At 48.2% G+C, this 19,849-nt stretch overlaps 1 protein-coding gene across 1 annotated transcript; it reads right to left on the bottom strand.

Moving 5' to 3' along the window:
* Positions 1-11: 11 nt before the first annotated feature.
* On the bottom strand, positions 12-19,427 carry RUSC2 (RUN and SH3 domain containing 2). The gene is made up of 12 exons (XM_090274400.1): positions 18,981-19,427; positions 10,660-12,759; positions 5,444-6,070; positions 5,031-5,216; positions 4,714-4,854; positions 3,447-3,523; positions 3,074-3,248; positions 2,880-2,985; positions 2,116-2,162; positions 958-1,753; positions 732-869; positions 12-647 (listed from the first exon to the last, which is right to left on the bottom strand). The coding sequence occupies exons 2-12, from the start codon at positions 12,689-12,691 to the stop codon at positions 458-460; spliced, it is 4,515 nt and encodes a 1,504-aa protein (XP_090130526.1). The 5' UTR covers positions 12,692-12,759; positions 18,981-19,427; the 3' UTR covers positions 12-457.
* Between the last annotated feature and the right edge of the window lie 422 nt (positions 19,428-19,849).

Here is a 19,849-nt window from a genome sequence, read left to right as displayed (position 1 = left end):
AGAGAACATGGTTTGAGGCCAAGCACCTTTTTTATTAATAGGTGTAATAAATAAATAAATAAATACATAAACAGAAGCCTGGGCTCCTCTTCCCTCCTTTGACTGCCAGGCACTGGTCGCAGCCTATTTACATCTGGGAGCTTAGGGATCTTCCCCTGGACTACCACCCACCGTCATCACTGCTTGGCCTAGGGGCCCTGCACCCACGGAAAGGCTGGCCCAGATAGGCCGGGGAATGCTGGCAACCCGGTGCTGCACCCCTTCCCTCCTTTCCTGGGTGGAGGCCTGAACGAGGTCACTGGCACAGTTAAGGGGGAGTAATTAATACTGAGCATGGGGACCAGTGGCCCCAGCTCTCAGTCTGCTCTCTAGCCAAGCCAGAGGGCTTGGGAAGGGCTGTCAGGCTCTGGGTCTGGGGGTTATGAGGGTCCCTGAGGCCACCAGCATGCACAGGGCCTCAGTTTTGGCTGTTTCCAGGAGTCGGGCTCAAGGTCACGTAGGCCAGAGGCACCAGGCCGGTGTCCGGGCCGTGACTACAGTGCAGCCAGTCTCCTCCGGCCGGCCCCAGCACGCGAAGGATATCTCCCTTGTGGAAGCTCAGCTGTCCAGGGCCTGTGGCCAGGTGGTGGCACAGTGCCTTTACTTCGCTGGGAAAACAACAAATGGAGGTCATAGAAACCCCACCCAAAACCAAACCCTGCCCCCCAATCCTTCTGTCCCCCAGGGCTCACCACGGAGGCTTGGAGGGCAGGGCTGGCGAGGGCGGCTCCTGCAGGCTCTCCTTGGGCTCTGGTTCCCGGCGGGCACCCACTGTTTGTGCCACTAGTTGGAACACGGACTTGTCCAGACTCAGCCAGTCCGACGGTAGCCTAGGGGATAGTAGTTGGGGCCTGTGTGTGCCCTGGCTTCAATCAGGCTCCCCCCTGCCCTCCGTTTATACCATGGGCTACCACTTACCTGTTTGTGGGCCGGGCCTCCCGCTGAGGCTTTCGGGATCCAAAGAGGTATCCCCACCTGATGCCCCCAGGTGAAGGCGCTGAGGCTCCTTCCTCGTTTTCCGTGGCGGGGGCAGTAGACCCCTCTCTCTCCCGACTGCGCCTCAGCTCAGCCAGCACAGAATCAGGGGGGCTCCCCATCCAGAAGGGCCAGCCCCTGTCCCGGCCAAGGGTCTCCTCAGGGGCAGGGCAGGCCTCAGCTCCCTCTACTACTCCCTCTCGGGGGGGTGGCCCCCCACCTCCTGTCCCTTTCTTTTTTTCACTGCTGCCACGGGAGAACCTGGAACCCTCCGTGGAGCCGTCGATGTAGACCTGGGAACTCTGCATGAGCTGGTGCCACCAGCCAGCCTGCCCGCCCCAGGACCTGCCACGCGTGGGGCCCCCTGCTGCCACTGCTGCCTCCCCTGCCTCCTCCTCTTCCTCCTCATCTTCTCCACCTTCTGGGGCACCCACACCTTTTACACGTTCCCCTTGGGCTGCCCTGTCCATGTCTCCAGGGCCCTCCTGGCCCCGGGTGCGGGCCAGCTGCAGTGTTGAGTGGGCGGACAGCAGTAGGTCCTGGGACACACGCAGCAGTTCCTTGTGCTGCCGCTGCTGCTGCCCACTTTGCAGCAGCCGGTGCTGGAACAGTAAGTCAAGGCTGAAGGGCAGCAGGGCCAAGGGCTGTAGCAGCAGCAGCAGCTCCTCAAAGAGGCCAGGGCACACGGTGTGTGCTGCACTCAGGAAGCCCCACGGCTGGTAGTGGGTGTGGATGATATCTAGGGGAGAAAGGAGAGGCACTGAGCCACACAGAGAAACAGCACCTGGCCTGGGAGGGCCTGTATCGTGCCGCACAGGCTGTACACTATGCCGTTTACAGGTAATACAGTGTAAGTGGTTCCTGAAGTTGTGCAGCACATCAGCTCCACAACCTGACTGAGTATCCTGCTGACTGCAAGGCTCGAACGCAGCAGAAGCTGGGGAAGGACTTGGGAAGAAGCCCAGGCTTTGAGGATGGAAGCTTGTATGGCTCCCCTCTCCGCCTGTAGCATCTGAAAAGACAGCTGTGGCTCCCTCTTTTGAGCCTCTGAGGTCTGGCCTATATGGAGTTTGCAATACAGGGCAGGGTTCTGGGCATTACCTTCATGGTTATAGAGGTGATTAAACCAGAACTCCAGGGACCGGATGCTGTAGGGAGACAGGTGAAAAGAGTTGAGTCTTATGTGGACGTAGCCAGAGGCTAAGGTGCACAGGAGACAGATGCACAGGGCACACACAGGGCAGACTGGAGGTGAGCATCTCCCTTCTCTCTTCCATGGCAGGGATGCTACCTGGATCATTTCATGTCATATAGTTCTGGATAGACCATGGGGATGTAGGGAGGGGGTGAACATGTGATTCACAAACCAATCACTTCCTCCTAGAACAGAGTCATCTTGTACAAGACCCAGGAAATCAGGGCAGCTACTGAGGGACAGTGCTGAGCCAAAGGGGATGACCTGCGCCCATACTTGAGAAAGAAGAATACTATGACATGGGTCCCAAGGAAGAGTTAGGGTCAAGCATGATTTGGAAGCAGCGCTGGAATTGAGAGGATCAGGGTTTACAATATCCAGAGAAACTGAGAACCAGATTACAGTAATTTCCAAATAAGCCAGCTATGGATTTATAAAAGCAGAAGACCATGTCGTTGTCAGTGCCAGGGCCTTGTGGCTGTGGTGGGAACCCAGTGACCTACCCAGAGAGGCTGAGCAAGGTGAGGAGAAAGTGAGCCTAGGCTCTGGCCATGGGTCCCACAGACCCCCCCCTTTCTGTCTCAGTCTAGGGAGTTGCTCCCTCAGAGGCAGCGGAGCCCAGGGGAGGGGCTGGTGGCTGGCAGCTCTGGCTGTGCTCCCACACACTCACTTGAGCAGGCCAAGGATGAAGGCATTGAAGCGCATGGTGTGACTGGTGAGCTCTGGGAACTGGCTGACTTTGTTGTAGAGGCCGTGCAGGACCTTGGTGGACGGGCCTGGGAGGAAGCAGAGCTGGAGGTCATGTGCCCAGTCTCTGGAACCCGAAATTCACCCTGGGGTCCCCATCTTGCACCTAGCACTTACCTAGCTGTGTAGAAGCCTCAACCACGCTCCATGGCATGTTCTTACGTTGCCCAATGATGACGTCTAGCACAAAGGCCTTAAGCCCATCCTCCAGCACGGCCTGGACCGCAGGGCACAGGTACTTCAGAACCAGGTGGCCTACATTGGGGCTAACAGAACTGTTCCCCAGCTTTGCCTGTGGATGCAGCAGGGAAGTACAGGGATTCGTTTGAAGTCACACTCCGGTCCTCTTTGACCCTCTTAGCCCTCATGGTGCTTCTGTTGTGATCCTCCTCCCTAAGTATCAATTCTGGGTTCTAGATGCAAGAGAGCAAGGGAAGGCGGCAGCGCAGGGAGGTAAGGGTAGAGCTCAGCTCTCTAGTTTCTTGCCTACCTTCACCCCAGGATCCCGGCTTGTGCCAAAATGGGCCACAATGAGATCCACGGCAGTATTAACAGCTTTCACCAGCCCTGTAAGCAAGAGTTTGATGTAACAGGTCCCTGACCAAGTCTCTGAGCAACTCATCTGGGACTGAGCCCTTGGTGGGAGAGGGAAGGGCTTCCATACACACTCTCTCTCTCTCTCTCTCTCTCTGTGTGTGTGTGTGTCTGCACAAGGGTCTCATCAAAGTACCAGCTCTGGCCACTTCCTGATTTTACCCAGTTCTCAAGCCTGTTTTCACCTCCCAGCCTGGACCCACTTCAACGATTCCATTGTTGAGACCCTCCAAGTCCTAAGTTCCTTGACCTCTTACTCCAATCCTGGACCAATCTATCTGTCTTCTCCACTCTGAGACACCAGGCTTCTGGCTACTGGATAAAGCCCAGGGCCACTCACACCGGTGACTGACAAGGGCACTTCTCTGAAGTGTGCCTTGTGGCACCCTCAGCTAGGTTTTCAAGTTGCCATGCCAAATCTTTACCCCTTTTCTCTAGCCCTTGGTTCTACCTCACACAGAGAACAGAGGCCACTGGTCATGAATTCCTTCAACTTTCCTCTCCATCCAAAAGACATAAGCATATTATATCTCCCCTCCCTCCCTCCTACTCGTTCCCTCTCATTCCCTTTCCATTTTGGAGGAAGGTGGTTGTTCGCCTTCTCGCCCAAGGTTCTTCAGTCTCCCTAAGTTCCGAATTTCCCACTCTGCCTCTGAAAGGGGTTTTAGCTTCACCTTTCTTCCTTTTAATAGGCTCCTTCCCCTTCAGCCCATAATTATGCTTGATATTTTCCCATCATCTCACTAAAACTGCTCTGTCATGGTCCCTAACTTGCTAAACATAGTGATCCCTTGTCAGTCCATATATTACTAGATGTTACCATCATGCTTACCCACATTGCTCGGCCCTGTAGTAACTGAAGAATTCTCCCCATTAGAGCATGTGGGCATTTATTCATGATGGGCAGCCTCCTTCACAATACTTAGCTGCTGGAGGGAAGGGACTGAAGCTTGACTCCAAAGCATCTGATAAATTTCCCTTGTTCCCGTGCACATACTCATGGTACACAGTACACAGACATCTCGCCTCCATGCCTGTGCTCTCTATTCCTTCCTGGCACTTGGAATTCTAAGACAGGGAAATATTCTGGAGGGCCAGCTAGCAGGATAATAGGCACAAACAGTGACAACAGAATTCTATCCTGAGCTGGGGGTTATATCCACCTTTTTTCTGAAGAAGGTCAATGGAAATGGCTTCTGAGTTGCCATCTGGGGACAGACAAAACTCAGCTGGTGGTTTCTCAGTCAAGGAAAAAGGGTCTTGGAAATCAGGGCAGGTCAGTGGTAATGGCTTCACTATTTGACCTGGAAAGAAGAGGAAAAAAAAAATCAATCCCAAGCAACTTTCTTTCTAAGAGTTACAGCTCAGTTCTGTGCCTGAGACCCTCGGAGACATTTTCCTTTGAGACTGGCCCCTTCTCTAGCCCTTCCCAGCTATGGCAGAGCCTGTCCTGGGTGTACTGAGGACTTGGACCACACACCATTCAGCCGGCAGTTCAGGTGGCCAGCAGCACCGAGGGAGCCAGGGAACTCAAAGATGGGGTTCCTTCGGGCCAGCCGAGCATCCTGTGGCCTTCGGTCTAGGCTCCCTGACAAACCAGGTGGCCCTAGAGGGTTCTTCCTTCTGTATTCCCGCCACTTGAGTGCTTGAGGGGATAAGTGGTTGGCTGAAAGCAGAACAGATTAGCAGAAGAGACAGGCAAGAATTACTGGGAGACAGCATTTCATATCCACCCAGTGGGCCCATACAAAACATGAGGGTTAGGAGTGAGTGCATATTATCCACAGATGCTGCAAATCTTTTGACCTCAGACCCCAGGCTGGAGTATAGGAAACTATTCAAAGGCAGGGGATGGGGGTCAAAGTATTTAGGAGCAGGCTGTGAAGCTCCTACCGTTACTAGGCCTGGAGGCCATGTTGCCTTCACCACCTCCCCGAGCCAGGCTCTCTGCTCGACTGAGGCTAGATCTCCAGGAGCCCAGAGGCGGCAAGCTTCCTGTTCCATGGAGTCGGTACTCTGCCAAGGCCAGTATCTGCTGATCCTCTTTCTGTGGCTGCTGGGAGGTGGCAGGCTGGACAGCAGGACAGGAGAGACTCCACGAGGGTGGGCTTTCTGTGGCTGTGGCCTGCTCAGGGGGAGGGGAGCATGAAGTGGAGGCAGAAGAGTCGGTACTAAGCCCAAAGGGGCCAGCACTACGGATAGGGGAGTAGCTGCCGAGCGGTGATGGCCGCGAGGTTTCTGGCTCAGGCCCAGCTTTCCTGGCACCTCTGTTGGTGGATGCTTGTGACTCCCCTGAAGGAGCTGAGGCTGGGACTTGAGCAGTGGCAGCAGCCAGTGGGGCAGGTTGCTGTGCGCGGCTGCAGCCCGAGAGGTTGTAGAGCTGGGAAAGGCTGTGGAGGGCACGGGCCTTGGACAGCGGCTTGGGGAAGTGGTGCTGGAACACGAAGGGCTGGATGGGTAGTGTTGTTGGCCTCTGCTCCTTGCTGTAGCGAAGGACTGGTCGACTCTCAGCACTGCCTCCTGTAGCAACACGGATGGGAAAGAATCAGATGAACAGACACTGAAACCACATGAGAGGAAACACTGAAACGGACAGGAGGTGATACTTCCTGGGACAGAGGGAAGACATGGGCAGGGCCTGGGTTGTAGGGATTGAATACAGTAGTGGTAATCCAAGGTTGTGGGATACGGCACTGCTCCCCCCTTCTTTTGTCAAACGTTTCCTATTGTTTTTATGATACTAAACTGTCTTGTATTCTTGGCCGTTTATCCATTCTTCATTCTCTTGACTTCAAAGGTGGATGTATTTAAGGTTCAATTCTTATATCTCACTTTGCACATTCTCCCTGCATTATTCAAGTTCAGACATTCATACAGATGACTCCCGAACCCATAGCTTTAGCCTTGACCTTTCTTTTGCTCTTTCGATCACTCTGCTTTATGGTTTTGCTTTCATACAGAATTTGCTATTTTAAAAGAGCTTACCCACCACCTCTCTCCTGATGACTTCCATTTCTATCAGTGGCAGAACCACCCTTTTTCTCTTTCTAAGGCCTAAAGACTTAGAGTCAGTCACAGATTTTCTGGGTCAAGAGGTTGTTTATTTCAAGCTTTCACTCATCATCCCCTATCTCCTTCCAAGCAGGGACATTTCATTCTTGAGCACATCTAACCATACTAAATATTTCTTGCAGCCAGAATCAGCTTTCTGTCACCCCATCCCACTCTTTCATGATTCAGGCATTGGAGTCTCAGAGTCCACAGCTGCTTCTTCTGCACATACGTGTGTTCTCCAGGAGTGGTCCTCTGCTGTTCTTTCAGACAATATTCATGTCAATGTCCCTCCAAACATGGGGCTCAGAACTAAATACAAACTCCAGGTCACTTTGTCTTTGTGTATGGGTTGTGCTTCTAATAAAACGCTGTGCAGACTGTAAATATCTAAATGAACACAAGGGGGTGCTCTAAGCAGCCACACAGCCTAAAACCCTGGGTGTGGCTCACTAGCACACGTCTGGCTCAACAGTTCTGGGAGGCAGGAATTACTGTATATCCTTGACAGATCAGAATATTGGAAATTCAGAGAGATTAAGTCACTTGCCCAAGGTCACACAACTAGGAAGTGGCAGAACTAGAATTCTGTCTAAGTCAGCATCTGACTTTGGTGCTAATGTTCTTTTTGCCACACTGCACTACATATGAAATGGTATCAGGCTGGGTTTTCCTATCCCTCATCTTTTCCCTTTTATTTACTTCATTGAGTCTTAAGGGGATGGTGACCACAACCCTATTAGGGAGGTGTTTCAGAATCATTCCCAGAGGATGTTTTCAAAGGATACTCGCCTGTCATCCCCAGCCAGCGCATGGAGGGTAACCTTTGTCAGTCTCCCTTGCTCACTATGCTCTGGCCACACTTTCTTCAGTCTTTAACATGCTAAGTTCATTAACGTCTTGGCCCTTTTGCACCTGCTCTTCTTTCTGCCTGAAATTTTCTCATCATTCAGGCATAAAACACCACGTCCTCATAAGACCTTCTTTGACCACCCCAGCCCCTTTGGCAAGTCACACTCTATCTCATTACCCTGTTGTGTTTTCTTTTTAGCAGTTTTAATATCAGAAATGATCTTATTTGTTTATTTGTCTATTACTTTTTGTAAGGGCTCCAAAAAACAAGGTTTTAAAAGCTGTTCATTGCTATATCTCCAGTGCCTAGAACACAGCCTGGTACATAGTAGGTACTCAATAAAGATTTGTTAAGTGAATAAATCCCTACTGAAGCTTTGGTCAAGGCTACCCTCACTGCATCCAAAATCTTATCGGCTTGCTTCCTAAAATACCAGGCCCCGTGGCCACTAATGCCCACAGAATAAACTCGAATCTCAGTCAGGCAGGTGTCCACACTGGCCACAGATCAGTGTTCTCCCCGCTCAAACTTCCACACCTGCCATCCTCATTAACACCACTCCTTCCACCCCAGTCCCATCTTTAAGCACACTGCTTTTCCTGCTGGGAATGTCTTCCACTTTCCACTTATTTAAATATCAAATTTCAAGGCCAAGCTGACCCTGGCTATCAGATTAGGTCCTCCCAACTGTAGCTTTATTACTTACACTCCCTATATAAAGTATGTTTAAATTAGACTATTTAATCCTACTCTTTTAAAAATCTTCCCTGCTAAGTTCCCAGAATAGGGCTTGAGGCAGAGGGATAATGAGGGAGGGGAGGAGGGGAGGGCTACTGTGGGCAGTGGGTCTCAGTTTTATCCTCAGGGAATACATAGAGTAAGTTTACTTACATGTCTCTGTGACAGCCATTAAGGAAATTGGAGACAGAGACTACATTCACCCAAGTCTGCTCTTCCATTGGCTATACAACCTCAAGTCCCTCAATTTCTTCTTGAAATGAAGGGCCCAGAATGTCCAGGTGAGCATTAACTGGTTCAGAGGAGTGGGGGGACTATCAACTTCTCCTTTCTGAAGTCTATGAATAAATCCAGTCATTTTAACTCTCTGAAACAGTGCTTTAAAACTGCTGACTCATTCCGAGTTTGCAATCAATTAAATATCCTAAATAACTCACATACAGCTCATACATCAAAGTTCTAATTGGTCCCTGCTTTATTAGTCCTTTCCAGATTTGGTAAGATCCTTCTGAATACGGATTCTACTGCTCAGGATCTCAGAGAGATCTCAGCTTCTTTAGTCATTCATGAATTCATTGAACTGTCACTTGTTTTTCTATTGGAAAAAAAAAAAAAAAACACTGAAAAACAGATCAAGAGAAGCACCCTGTGGTAGGTCACTGGAGACTTATGGAACAGGACACCGTCTCGATATGAAAAGCCTTATCTGATAGAAAAAACTAATGCCCCTCCTCCCATCTCTGACCAGGACTGTTCTTGTCCTCAGAATGCCAGCCACAGGATACCCTGTGCCTAGACACACCCACCAAACACTGCAGTCTAAGGGGGGAGGTGTTCCAAAGGACCCCACCGTTTCTGACCTCCCTCTTCCCTAGAGGCCCTCTTCTATCCCTTTCCCAAGGGCAGCTCCTGTGTATGTTCAGGAAGTGTGAAATCTTTTGCTGGACTATGTTTCCCTAATGGAAAGGATAATATTATTTATGGTTTTTAACTCCTTTCCTTTGATAAGCCAAGAGACCCAACCTAAGGCTACAGCACAGCAAACTCCCCTGTATCTCCCCTTTCCTCCCATATCCTCTGAGATCTGGCTTCCACCCTCACTGCTCCTGAATGTTGCTTTTAAGATTATCAGCCTTACTCTTAGTGATTTCTCTTCAGAACTCATTTAATTGAACCTCTTTTTTAAAACTTTCTCCTCCTTTGGTTCTGTGACTTCACTCTCTTGATTTTCCTTTTATTTTCCTGCCGAACTCTTCTTAGTCTTCTTTGAGGGTTGCTCTGCTCACCCTTAAACCATGGTATCCCCAGGGCTCTGTCCTTGTTCCCTTTATAGCTCCGCACGTTCTCCCTGGATAATCTCATCCATTCACATCTTCTACTACCACTTTTATTCCAATGACTCTCACATTATTTAACGGTCTCCTGACCTCCAGCAGTCCTTTCCAATCTACCTTCCACACAAACAACCAGTAATCTTTCTAATATGCAAATCAGAACGTTAAGCTATTATGAACAAACAAACAAAAAAGCCACATCCTTGACTAAAATCCTTCAGTGGTTCCATCCACATTCCACTATGGCTATTCCCAATTTGTAATTTCTGGACACCATCAAATTATTCTGTGCCTTTGTGATTTTGTATAGACTATTCTGTGAGCCTAGAATGTTCTTTCTTACAAGTCTCCACAAAGCCAATTCCTTATTGTCTTTCCAGACCGGGCCTGAATGTACGCCATGTTAGCAGCCCTCCTCTGATATTTCAGTCTAAGTTAGATGCCCCCTTTGTAGACCAGAAGTGTGCACTGCATTTCACTTCCCTATTTGCATCTTTGGCTGGAGTTCCTTTGAGGGCAGAGATTGTCCCTCTTATCTTTCTATCACCAGCACCCACTTAACATAGAGCCTTTATAAAATCATTACTTAAATATTATAAAATAAACAGGGAAAGAGCTGGCCTCAGAGGTCTAAAGGTCAGGTGTCAGGTCTCAGGCTCTTTGAAGAGTGGCTACAAACACTGATCAAAGAACAAACTTCACTGACACCCAGTGTGGTTTATCTCTTGGACTGATCTTTTGGCTCTTAGATAAACCCCTTAAGCACTGCAAATGCCTAAATGTCCAAAACTAAGCTCATGCTCCATCCCTTTCCCAGGAAGTTGAATTCTGTGTTTGCGGTCCCTAATCATGTGTCATCATCTTTCCGTTATCCAGGCTTAGAATCACAGTCTTCTGAGTGCTTTCTTTACCAATACACCAGTCTGTAAGTTCCACTGATTTTATTTCCCAGGGCATTTTTTTTAATCCTTTAACCTCCTTCTCCCCTTTACAACTGTAGCACATGCCCTGGACTGGACAGGTGATTATCTAGGCTGAGGTACCTCTAGAGGTATGGATGGGATGGCTGACAGGGCCCCATCACTGAGGGGCATGCATATATTCTGGCGTTCTCCAGCCTCTACATTCCTTACCGTCAGCTCTAGCTCTTGCATCCCTCTGGGTATGGTTGTTGGCTGGACTCCCTGGGAGAGCAGGCCCTGGATCCATCAGCTGCATCAGGGGGCCTTGTCCAGGAGCTCTTAGGACAGCAGGTGACATCTCACTGGACTGGGGGCCCTGACAGACCTGCGTGGACCAGGGATCTGGGCCAACTAAGTCCATGTCTGGCCCCAAGGGCATGGGTGGTAGGCTATGGCTACAGTGAGTATCCTCATCCAGTGGGCCTGCCCTATCTTGTTGGGCTTCTTGAATGGGTGAGAACTCCTGGGAGGAGTCCCCAACGCTCACTCGAAGTGGGGGGGAGCCAGAGCCTGCAGCTTTCTTCCGGCCCTTGGCGAGCTCAGCAAAGGAGGTGACCCGCCTAGGTGGGGAGCTAGGCCCAGCCAGAGCTGTAGGGCCCTCACTCAGGCGCACTGGGCAGCTCAACATGCGTTCCAGCGAGCCCAGGCGGGCAGGAGGGCTGCGCTCCAGGCTGCGATCATAGCTCCGAGAGCGCTGGCGTCCAGTGCTAAGGTTTGGGGGTGAAGTATTAGTGTACACTTGACCCTCAATCACAGTGGAGCCCACGGGAGCTGCAGCTGCCACAGAGGAACCCACTACTTCTTGTTCCTCTGGTTGGACATCTGGCTTCTGGAATAGATAATACTCAGAGGGCTGGCTAGGGCCAGGGTCTGGGCCAGAGCTAGGTACAGGGCTTATCTTGGTGTGTTCCTCAGAGCAACTGGTGATGGAAGAGCCAGCCGGGCTTGGGGATGATTGGGAGGACAGGTCACAGGTGACAAGTTTATAGTAATTCTGTGTGGCCACAACAAGACGGGCCTGGCTCTGGAAGCAGGCTGTGAGGTCAGCCACAGCTGGGCAGGGCTCACAGTGTGGGCGGTAGGAGTTGCAGTTGGCATCGAGCTCAGGAGATGAGGCATGAGGACAGCCATAGCCCCCTTCCCTTCCTCCACTGTCAGGGTGGTGGGACTCACAAGACATCTTAGACTCGGCTGGGGAGGGTTGAAGGTCCAGGTAGAAGGCGCCAGGGTCTGAGTGGCTGCAGAAGGAAGAGTCGCTGCAAGACTGTGGCACAGAGTTGAGATTGGCACGGGAGTTGCCATGCATCTTGTTGTAGAGGGCGCTGAAGGTGACCAGTACACCGTCTGAGCTGTTGCAGGAGGAGTCACTCACGTAGCCCATGGATTGGTCAGCCGCCTCTGACTGACTGGATGCACTACTGCAGCGGCAGGGCTGGGCTCCTGGGCCTGAGCATCCCGGGTTCCTTGGGGATTCATCTGAGCTGAGCTTCCATTCCTGGTCAAAGGAGAAGCCAGAGGTATCACTGGCTCCGCCTCCACTGCCACTCCCGCCAGTTCCCCCACATTCGTCCAGCTCCATGGTCTCTGTTTCCAGTTCTGGCCGGCAGCAGTGGTTAGTGACACACTGCTGGGTATCCAAGGTGGTCACTGGCTCCTGTTCCTGCCCTTCCACAACTTCAGCCCGACTCTGTGTTGCTCCCCATGGCCTGCCCACTCCGGGGCCAGGTGGTGGCAGCGGGAAAGAGGATAGATGGAAGGTGGGCTGGCCAGCTCCATGCAGATGGAAGGGCTGCTGGGTAGCACTATCACCAATGCTGTCATCATGTAAGTCACCAAGTCCTGGCTCAGCCACACCCTCCTGCAGCAAGAAGGGATTATGTCGTTTAGGGGCCCCAGGGCCTCTTCCATCCGGACCCCTACTCTTGGTGTTGCTGTCTGCAGACCGTGCAGACACCCCGGGAACAGAGTGTAGACTGTTGTACAGGAGGGAGTCAGCTTGTCCTAGGTCTTGATCAGGCTGGGTTATGCCCAGCTCGGGTGGGCAGAAGGGATTGGGTCTTGTGCTCCCACTACCTCCACTTGGCCCTCCACAGCACTGCCTGTCTGGGACTTGACAGTGCACCAGGGGGATGTGGTGAACGATGAGGGTCTCTCCAGTCAGCTTTGGGGGACTATCCATTCTGGAAAGTTCGAACAAGGGCATCAACAGCACCAGACACTGCCCCCAGAGCCCAATGGGGCAGAACACATTTCATCAGGAGAGCTTGGCACCTGGAGAGAGAGGGAAAGAAAGGGAAGCTAATGTCACTTCCCTGGAAGTCTGGGACATGCCCTTCCTCACATAACTTTCAGGTGGAGAAAAGCCCAGGAGGAGAAAAGTCTCAGAGTCAAGATGGAGCTTGAAACACAGCCCGATAGGACAGGGGGTGTCCCAAACACTTTCTGCATCGCACTGATCCAGCTCTTGAGTTCTCCATTTTAAGTTTGTCATGAATCCACTTGTGGCAAAAGGCCAGGCCCTCCCCCTCTTTTTAGAAAAAAAATTATTTATTTATTTTTAGAAAGTGGGGAAGGAAGAAGGGAGGAAGAGAGGGAGAGAAACATGAATGTTTGAGAGATATATCAATCGGTTGCCTCTTGCAAGCCCCAACCAGGGACCTAGCCTGCAACCCAGGCATGTGCCCTGACTGGGAATTGAACCAGTGACTTTTCAGTTCTCAGGCAGGCACTCAATTCACTGAGCCACACCAGCTAGGGCCCTCCCCCTCTTTTTTAAAATCCTCACACAAGGATGTTTATTGATTTTAGAGGGGGGGGAGGGAAGAAGGAGGGGAGAGAGAGAAAGAGAGGGGGGGAGATAGAGAGGGAGAGAGAGAGAAAGAGAGACATGAATGTGAGAGAAAAACATCGATCAGTTGCTCCCCTTTGTGCCTTGACTGCGAATTGAACCTGCAACCTTTTGGTTATGGGATGACGCTCCAACCAACTCAGCCACACAGCCAGGGCCTAGGCCCCTTTTAATGCCACATATGAAGATCTGGAGATCTCAGAGATAGCATTTTCTTCCCTTTCAAGGACCCTGTTCTCAGCAATAAATGATGACTAATCCTGAGTACAAAAAAGTTAGAAAAGTGACATAATTAAGAAAACACCACTAGGATGTGTTATGGTGCTAGGCACCGAGGGGACACAGAGGTGCCTTGGCTACAGCTGCAGCACAGAAGTTTACAGATGAGGAGAAAATCACAAATTCTATACTATGTCCTCATAGAAGTAAGTTATAAATTTGCAAGAAAAGTACTTTTAAGTATACTACATCATTTGACCCCCCCAAGTCATCTCAGACTCCCTTTCTCCTCCTCTAAACCCCAGCATACTTGTCCCTCTCTGATGACCATAGGCTAAGGAGCCTCATTCTCCCCACTACTGTATTGGAGCTTCTTGAATGCAGAGACTGAGGTGGGTATTAGAGTGACTATAAGTATGGCTGCTTCCTACCTCTTCCTTCTCAATGGAGGTGGGGCCTATTTTTATTTCCTCTCTATCACTCCAGCACAACATCACATAAGGCATGGCAAACATAAGAGGCATAATACATTCTTAATATTTGTTTAGCTTAGGGTATAGATCTTCTGAAGTATCCAAATTCTGCTCCGTTTTAGCCTAGAACATTCACTACAAGAGTACTCTAAAAAGCCTTCTCTTCCCAGTTTTATCTCTGATAGGCTAAGGTAAAGTTCAAGGTCTCCTAGCTCCAATTTCAGAGTCTGTTCTGAGTTTCTCTGGTCTCTTGGCCTGGACCGTGGCAGAATGGCCTCCTCAAGACTAGTCTTCTTTGCTACCAAGATCATATCCTAACAGTGTTTAACTCCTCATATCCATTTTTTCCTAATTCATTCATTTCTCTTCCTTCCCTTTTTATTTCTGTCATTTTCCTTTTATCCACCATGAGTCTAAATTCTCCCATTGCCTAAGTTCTCCTTCACTTAGTTGAACTCTTAATACTGCCAATTAAAAAAATAATTAACTCATTTAGATCATAGGACCACAGCTTTTCACGTGGAGTACAATGAAGAGCTAGCCGAGTTCATTTCATGCTCAAGGACATGAACAGGTAATACATAAAATAAAAAATTCAAATAGCTAATAAATACATACGTGAGGGACACAGTATTAAAATATAACTATGTGCCCTGATTGGTGTGGCTCAATGGGTTGGGCGTCGTCCCACAAACCAAAAGGTTTCTGGTTTGATTCCTGGTCAAGCCACATGCCTGAGTTATGGGCCAGGTCTCCAGTTGGGGTTGTGCAGGGGCAACCGATCAATGTTTCTCTCCCTCTCTTTTTCCCTCCCTTCCCTTTACTCTAAAAATAAGTAAATAAAATCTTAAAAAAAATAAAATAAAATATAATTATGTGTGTTAAGTTAAATTACATTAAAATTAAAAAGCAGGTGTTAACCATCTTTCTTCTTCCTTTCCTTTCTGAGAGGAAGGCTCCTTTTTGGACTTCTAAGCCTTTGCATGTTGATTGGGGTAATGAGTAGGTATGGAGAAAGGCAGAAAGAGGCTAAACTGAACTATAAGATTAAGTTATAGAAGAAAACATGGGAATAAATCTTTGTTATCTTCGATTAGGCAATGGTTTCTTAGACCTGACACCAAAAACACAAGTGACAAATGAGAAAATAGGAAGGTAAGATGAACTTTTAAAAAAAAATCCTCACCCAAGGATATTTTTTCATTGCTGTTTAGAGAGGAAGGGAGGAAAAGGTAGAGAGAGAGAGAAAAATCAAAGTGAGAGAGAAACATGACTGGATGCTTCCTGTACACACTCTCACCTGGGATCGAACCCACAACCTAGGTAGGTGCACTGATCGGGGGATGAACACTCAAACTTTTGGTTTATGGGGCAGTGCTCCAACCAACTGAGCCACACGTGCCAGGGCAGGTAAGGTGAACTTTATAAAACTTAAAAACCTTTGCGCATCAAAAGATACCATCAAGAATGTGAAAAGACAACCCACAGAATGGGAGAAAATATTTGCAAATCATATTTCTGATAAGAGATTTCTGATCAGAAGCCTTAAAATTCAAAAATAAAACGGTACATAACCCCATTAAAAGATGGCCAAAGAACTTGAATAGACATTTCTCCAAAGGAGACCTACAAATAGTCAAATAGTCAATAAGCCCATGAAAAGATGCTCAACATCACTAGTCATTAGAGAAATAAAAATTACAATGAGATACCACTTCAGCCCCACCATGTTAGCTAAGATAAAACACAATAACAAATGTTGGTAAGGATGTGGAGAAATTGCAACCCTCAAACATTGCTGGAGGCCATGTAAAATGGTGCTGCTACTTTGGAAAAACAATCTGGCAGTTCCTCAGAATATTAAACATAAAGTTACCATATAAGCCTGCAATTCTACTTCTCGGTATATACCCAAGAGAAATCAAAACATGTTTACACAAAGGCTTGTATACAAATATTCACAGCAGCATTATGCACAATAGGCAAAAAAGTGGGAACAAGACAAATGTCCATCAACAGATAAATGGGTAAACATAATGTGGTGTATATATGTAACAGAATATTATTTAACAATAAAAAGAATGAAGTACTAATACATGCTATAATGTGAATGAACCCCAAAATGGTAAGTGAAAGAAGCCAGTCATAAAAAGCTTCTTTGTATGGTGTTGTATGAGTCCATTTACATGAAATGTCCGGAACAGGCAAATCAACAGAAACAGAATATAGATTAGTGGTTGCCAGGGACTGGGATATGGGGATGGGGAGTGATTGCAAATGGTATGGAGCTTCTTTTTTGGGGTAATGCAAATGTTCTGAAATCAGATAGTGGTGATGGTTACACAAGTCTGTGAATAAAATAGAAACTACAGAATTATATGGTATGTCATTATATCTCAATTTTATAAAAGGGTGAATTTATGGCATGTGATTTATATCTTAATAAAGCTGTTATTTAAAACTTTTTTTTTTTAAATAAAAAAGGATTCGGGTTTATGAGACGAGGGAAGGAGAAGTGAGGAAGGGAACCAATGTTGAGCAATGAAAGGTACTGGGCATTTGCAAAGACAAGGTAAGGACGAGAAAAGAGAGGAACAACTGCCTTAAAGTGCGGGATTTTGTAGAGAGAAATGAAGTGGATTTTTGGAAAGTTTTGCTACGAGGTACATAAGGTAAGTCTTACCTCTTCTAGTCCTTCACCAAGAAAACTTTGTGCTCAAATACATATGCCACCAAGATAAAAGAAAGTTGGAAACACTTTAAAATTCCAATAATAACCAATTTTAAAATATACAGAAAAGAGCCCTGGGTGGTGTGGTTCAGAGGACTGAGTGCTAGCCTGCGAACCAAAGTGTCTCTGGTTTGATTCCCAGTCAGGGCACATGCCTGGGTTGTACGCCAGGTCCCCCGTTGGGGGTGTGTGAGGGGCAACCATATATTGATGTTTCTCTCCCTCTTTTCTCCCTCCTTTCTCCTCTCTCTAAAAAAAAAAAAAAAAAAAAAAAATCTAAAGGAAAAAATAATTTTAAAAAGCTTTAAAAAATACAGAAAAGAGTATTGTTAAAATAATGTTGTGTTAACATGATTATTGACTTGGGAAAATGTTCACAAAATATTAAGTGAAAATAACAGATTATAAACAGCATGTACATTATGACATCATTTTTTAAAATAAATATGTCTATATCTGTTTTAGTTCAGGCTGCTATAAAAATAATCTCAGACTGGGTGGCTCATAAAAGGCAGAAATTTATTTCTCATAGTTTTGGACGCTGTGAAGTCCAAAATCAAGGTGCCAGCATGGTTCTGTTCTGGTGAAAGCCCTCTTTTTGGGACCTAGCTGGCACCTTCTTGCTGTGTCCCCACAGGGTGTAGGGGACAAGGGATCGCTCTGGAGCCTGCTTGATCTCACTGGTTGATTTTATTTTATTTTATAAATAAGGGTCTTATTCCTTCCTGATATTCACAAAGCCAAGGGAAATGTCTGCCAATCATTTCTCCACAGACAACTCTAGTTTGGCCAATTAAGGCACCAAATTCTGTAGGCCTTTCATTTTTGCATTCATGCCTTCCCCCACCCCCAAACTTTCACACGCACTTTTTAACGTATGTGATCTCACTGACCTTCACCACAATGCACCAAAGTTGGCAGAGCCACTTTCATTTAAAAAAATAAGGAAATCGACATTCAGAAAAATAAAATGACTTGCCCAAGATCACTCAGTGAATAAATGACAGAATTAAGATGAGACCTAGGAATACTAACTTTTGATGCTTTCTCTTAAAAATTTTTTTTTTCTTTTATTGATTTCAGTGAGAGGGGAAGGGAGGGAGAAAAAGAGGGAGAGAAACATCAATGTGAGAAAGAAACATTGGTTGCTTCCTGCTGAAGGATGAATGTGCCCTGACTGGGAACTGAACCATAACCTTTCAGTCTCCAGGACAATGCCCAACCAACTGAGCCATACAGGCCAGTGCAAACTTAAGGAACTCTTCTGTTTGCTCAGCAATAGGGTAACTCTGGGCAGGAAAAATGTGCCTAAGTTCCAGAAGAAAGGTTTCCCTGTCTGGACATCAGGATCTTTCTGCCAGACAATAGAACCTCTTTTCTTGGCCTCCTAAGGGAGGATGGGGAAGACAGTGGTACTCAGTTGCTATTCTCTAGCAATTTGACCTTGTCCTGAGGTCCCAGGAGTCGTCTCAGCAGGACTGATAACTTTTTCACTTGGGCAGGACTGGAGGGAAGAGAGCAGGAGGATGCTTATGCTTAGGTGTCTTCCTGTTAGAAATCTAAGTCTGTGTAAGAAAAATGATTATAACAGGTCAGGTGCCTTAGGCATTACAGTGGCTTTCTCCCCACCCCACTGCACCTCCATACTGTGGAGCCTCTTGGTCAACATTCTTTCTTACTTTATCCATTTTTACCTGGAGCCTCATGGCTCCCATAGTGCCAGGATATTGTATGTGTGTCTATGTGCATGTATGTATATGTGGAGAGAAAGGACAGGCTGGATGCTTCTCAGCCCTTCCTGTTGAAAGCTGCATGGATCCCTGCTTGTTCTCCATCATAAACTTACAGTAGCTTTAGGGGTGTCTCCTCCCATTAAGCCTTTGTTTCTAGATCTGATCCTCTCCACCCTAACCCACACTATGGCAGCTTCATTATAACTGCCCAAAAAGGAAAGAGAGGCTTTTCTACTTCTTGACCAAAAATAAATAAAATAAAATATATATATATATTTGGATATGGCATTAGCCCATCTGCTTTTACCCATCTCTGCACCACAGCCTAATTATATGCAAGGGTGAGCTTTTTTAATGTTTGATCTCACGTTCGCTGTCACTATCTTTAGGAAAGACAAAGCCAACCCTCTGAAGCTAGGGCGCAAATGTGCTGATCGGTTATCCTACCGTCCGTGCCCTGCCCCTCCCCCAGCTCCGCTGAGCCATACCTCGGTATGGGGCTTTGAGCTGAACCCGAAGGCTTCTGTTCCTTTTGCACTCCGACCAAGCTCAACCTTGACAGTTCCAGCTGAGGCACTGTTCCACGAGACCACACAGGGGGAACAGGGTCGATTTCTTAAGATCTGATTTCTGCTAATACAATGGCAACGTTGCTAATGGAAGGAGGCTGCGCAATCCCAGCCCCGATATCCTTGCGGCTGCCGCTGCTGCCGCTGGTGCTGCGGTGACGTTGCTGCGAAGGGAAGGGGGAAGGGAAGGGAGCTGGCATGCCCACAGTGCCACCACTCAGGCTCCCTCCCTGTCAGTCCCCGAGGGCCTTAGCCTAGGGAAGGGAGAAAGGAGACAGCCTCTGAGGGCAGCCAGTGCTGGAAGAGGACAACTCTCAAAGCAGCAAAGGGAATTAGGGAGAGCGCTGGGCTTAGCTCCTCTCTTGCCCTTAAGAATCTCAGGAAAAAGTCTGGGCAGAGGCTTAGAGCTTCCTTCCTTCCTTTGGCCCCTCCTTTTAGATCTTAGCCAGAAACCTCTCCCTCCTCTTTTTGCCCACTCTGAATGACTTCTTGTTTTCCAGCTTTTTCCTTTTACTAGGATTCCAGACTGGCCTCTGGGTGGAGCCTCCAGCCTGGGAAGGGATTCCTGAAGCCCTCAAGGGAGGCAGCAGGGACCAGCAGTAACACTAAGTTCAGTCTTTAAGGATGATGACCATCTAGACTCAGCACTAGGCTTTCTAGGGTGTGCCTCTTCAGAGAAATGAGTCTGTCTCAGAATCTAAGAGACTGGGCCATAGGCAGGCTTCCACACCCAGGGTGGTAGTGAGCCTTGGGACCAAGCTGGCTACAGGCCCCCTTCCTAACACAGG

This window comes from Furipterus horrens, unplaced genomic scaffold, assembly GCF_987537825.1.
Source record: "Furipterus horrens unplaced genomic scaffold, mFurHor1.1.pri manual_scaffold_4, whole genome shotgun sequence".
Lineage (NCBI taxonomy): Eukaryota > Metazoa > Chordata > Mammalia > Chiroptera > Furipteridae > Furipterus > Furipterus horrens.
The sequence above is the reverse complement of the archived record's forward strand: the minus strand, read 5'-3'. Positions and strand labels throughout refer to the sequence as shown.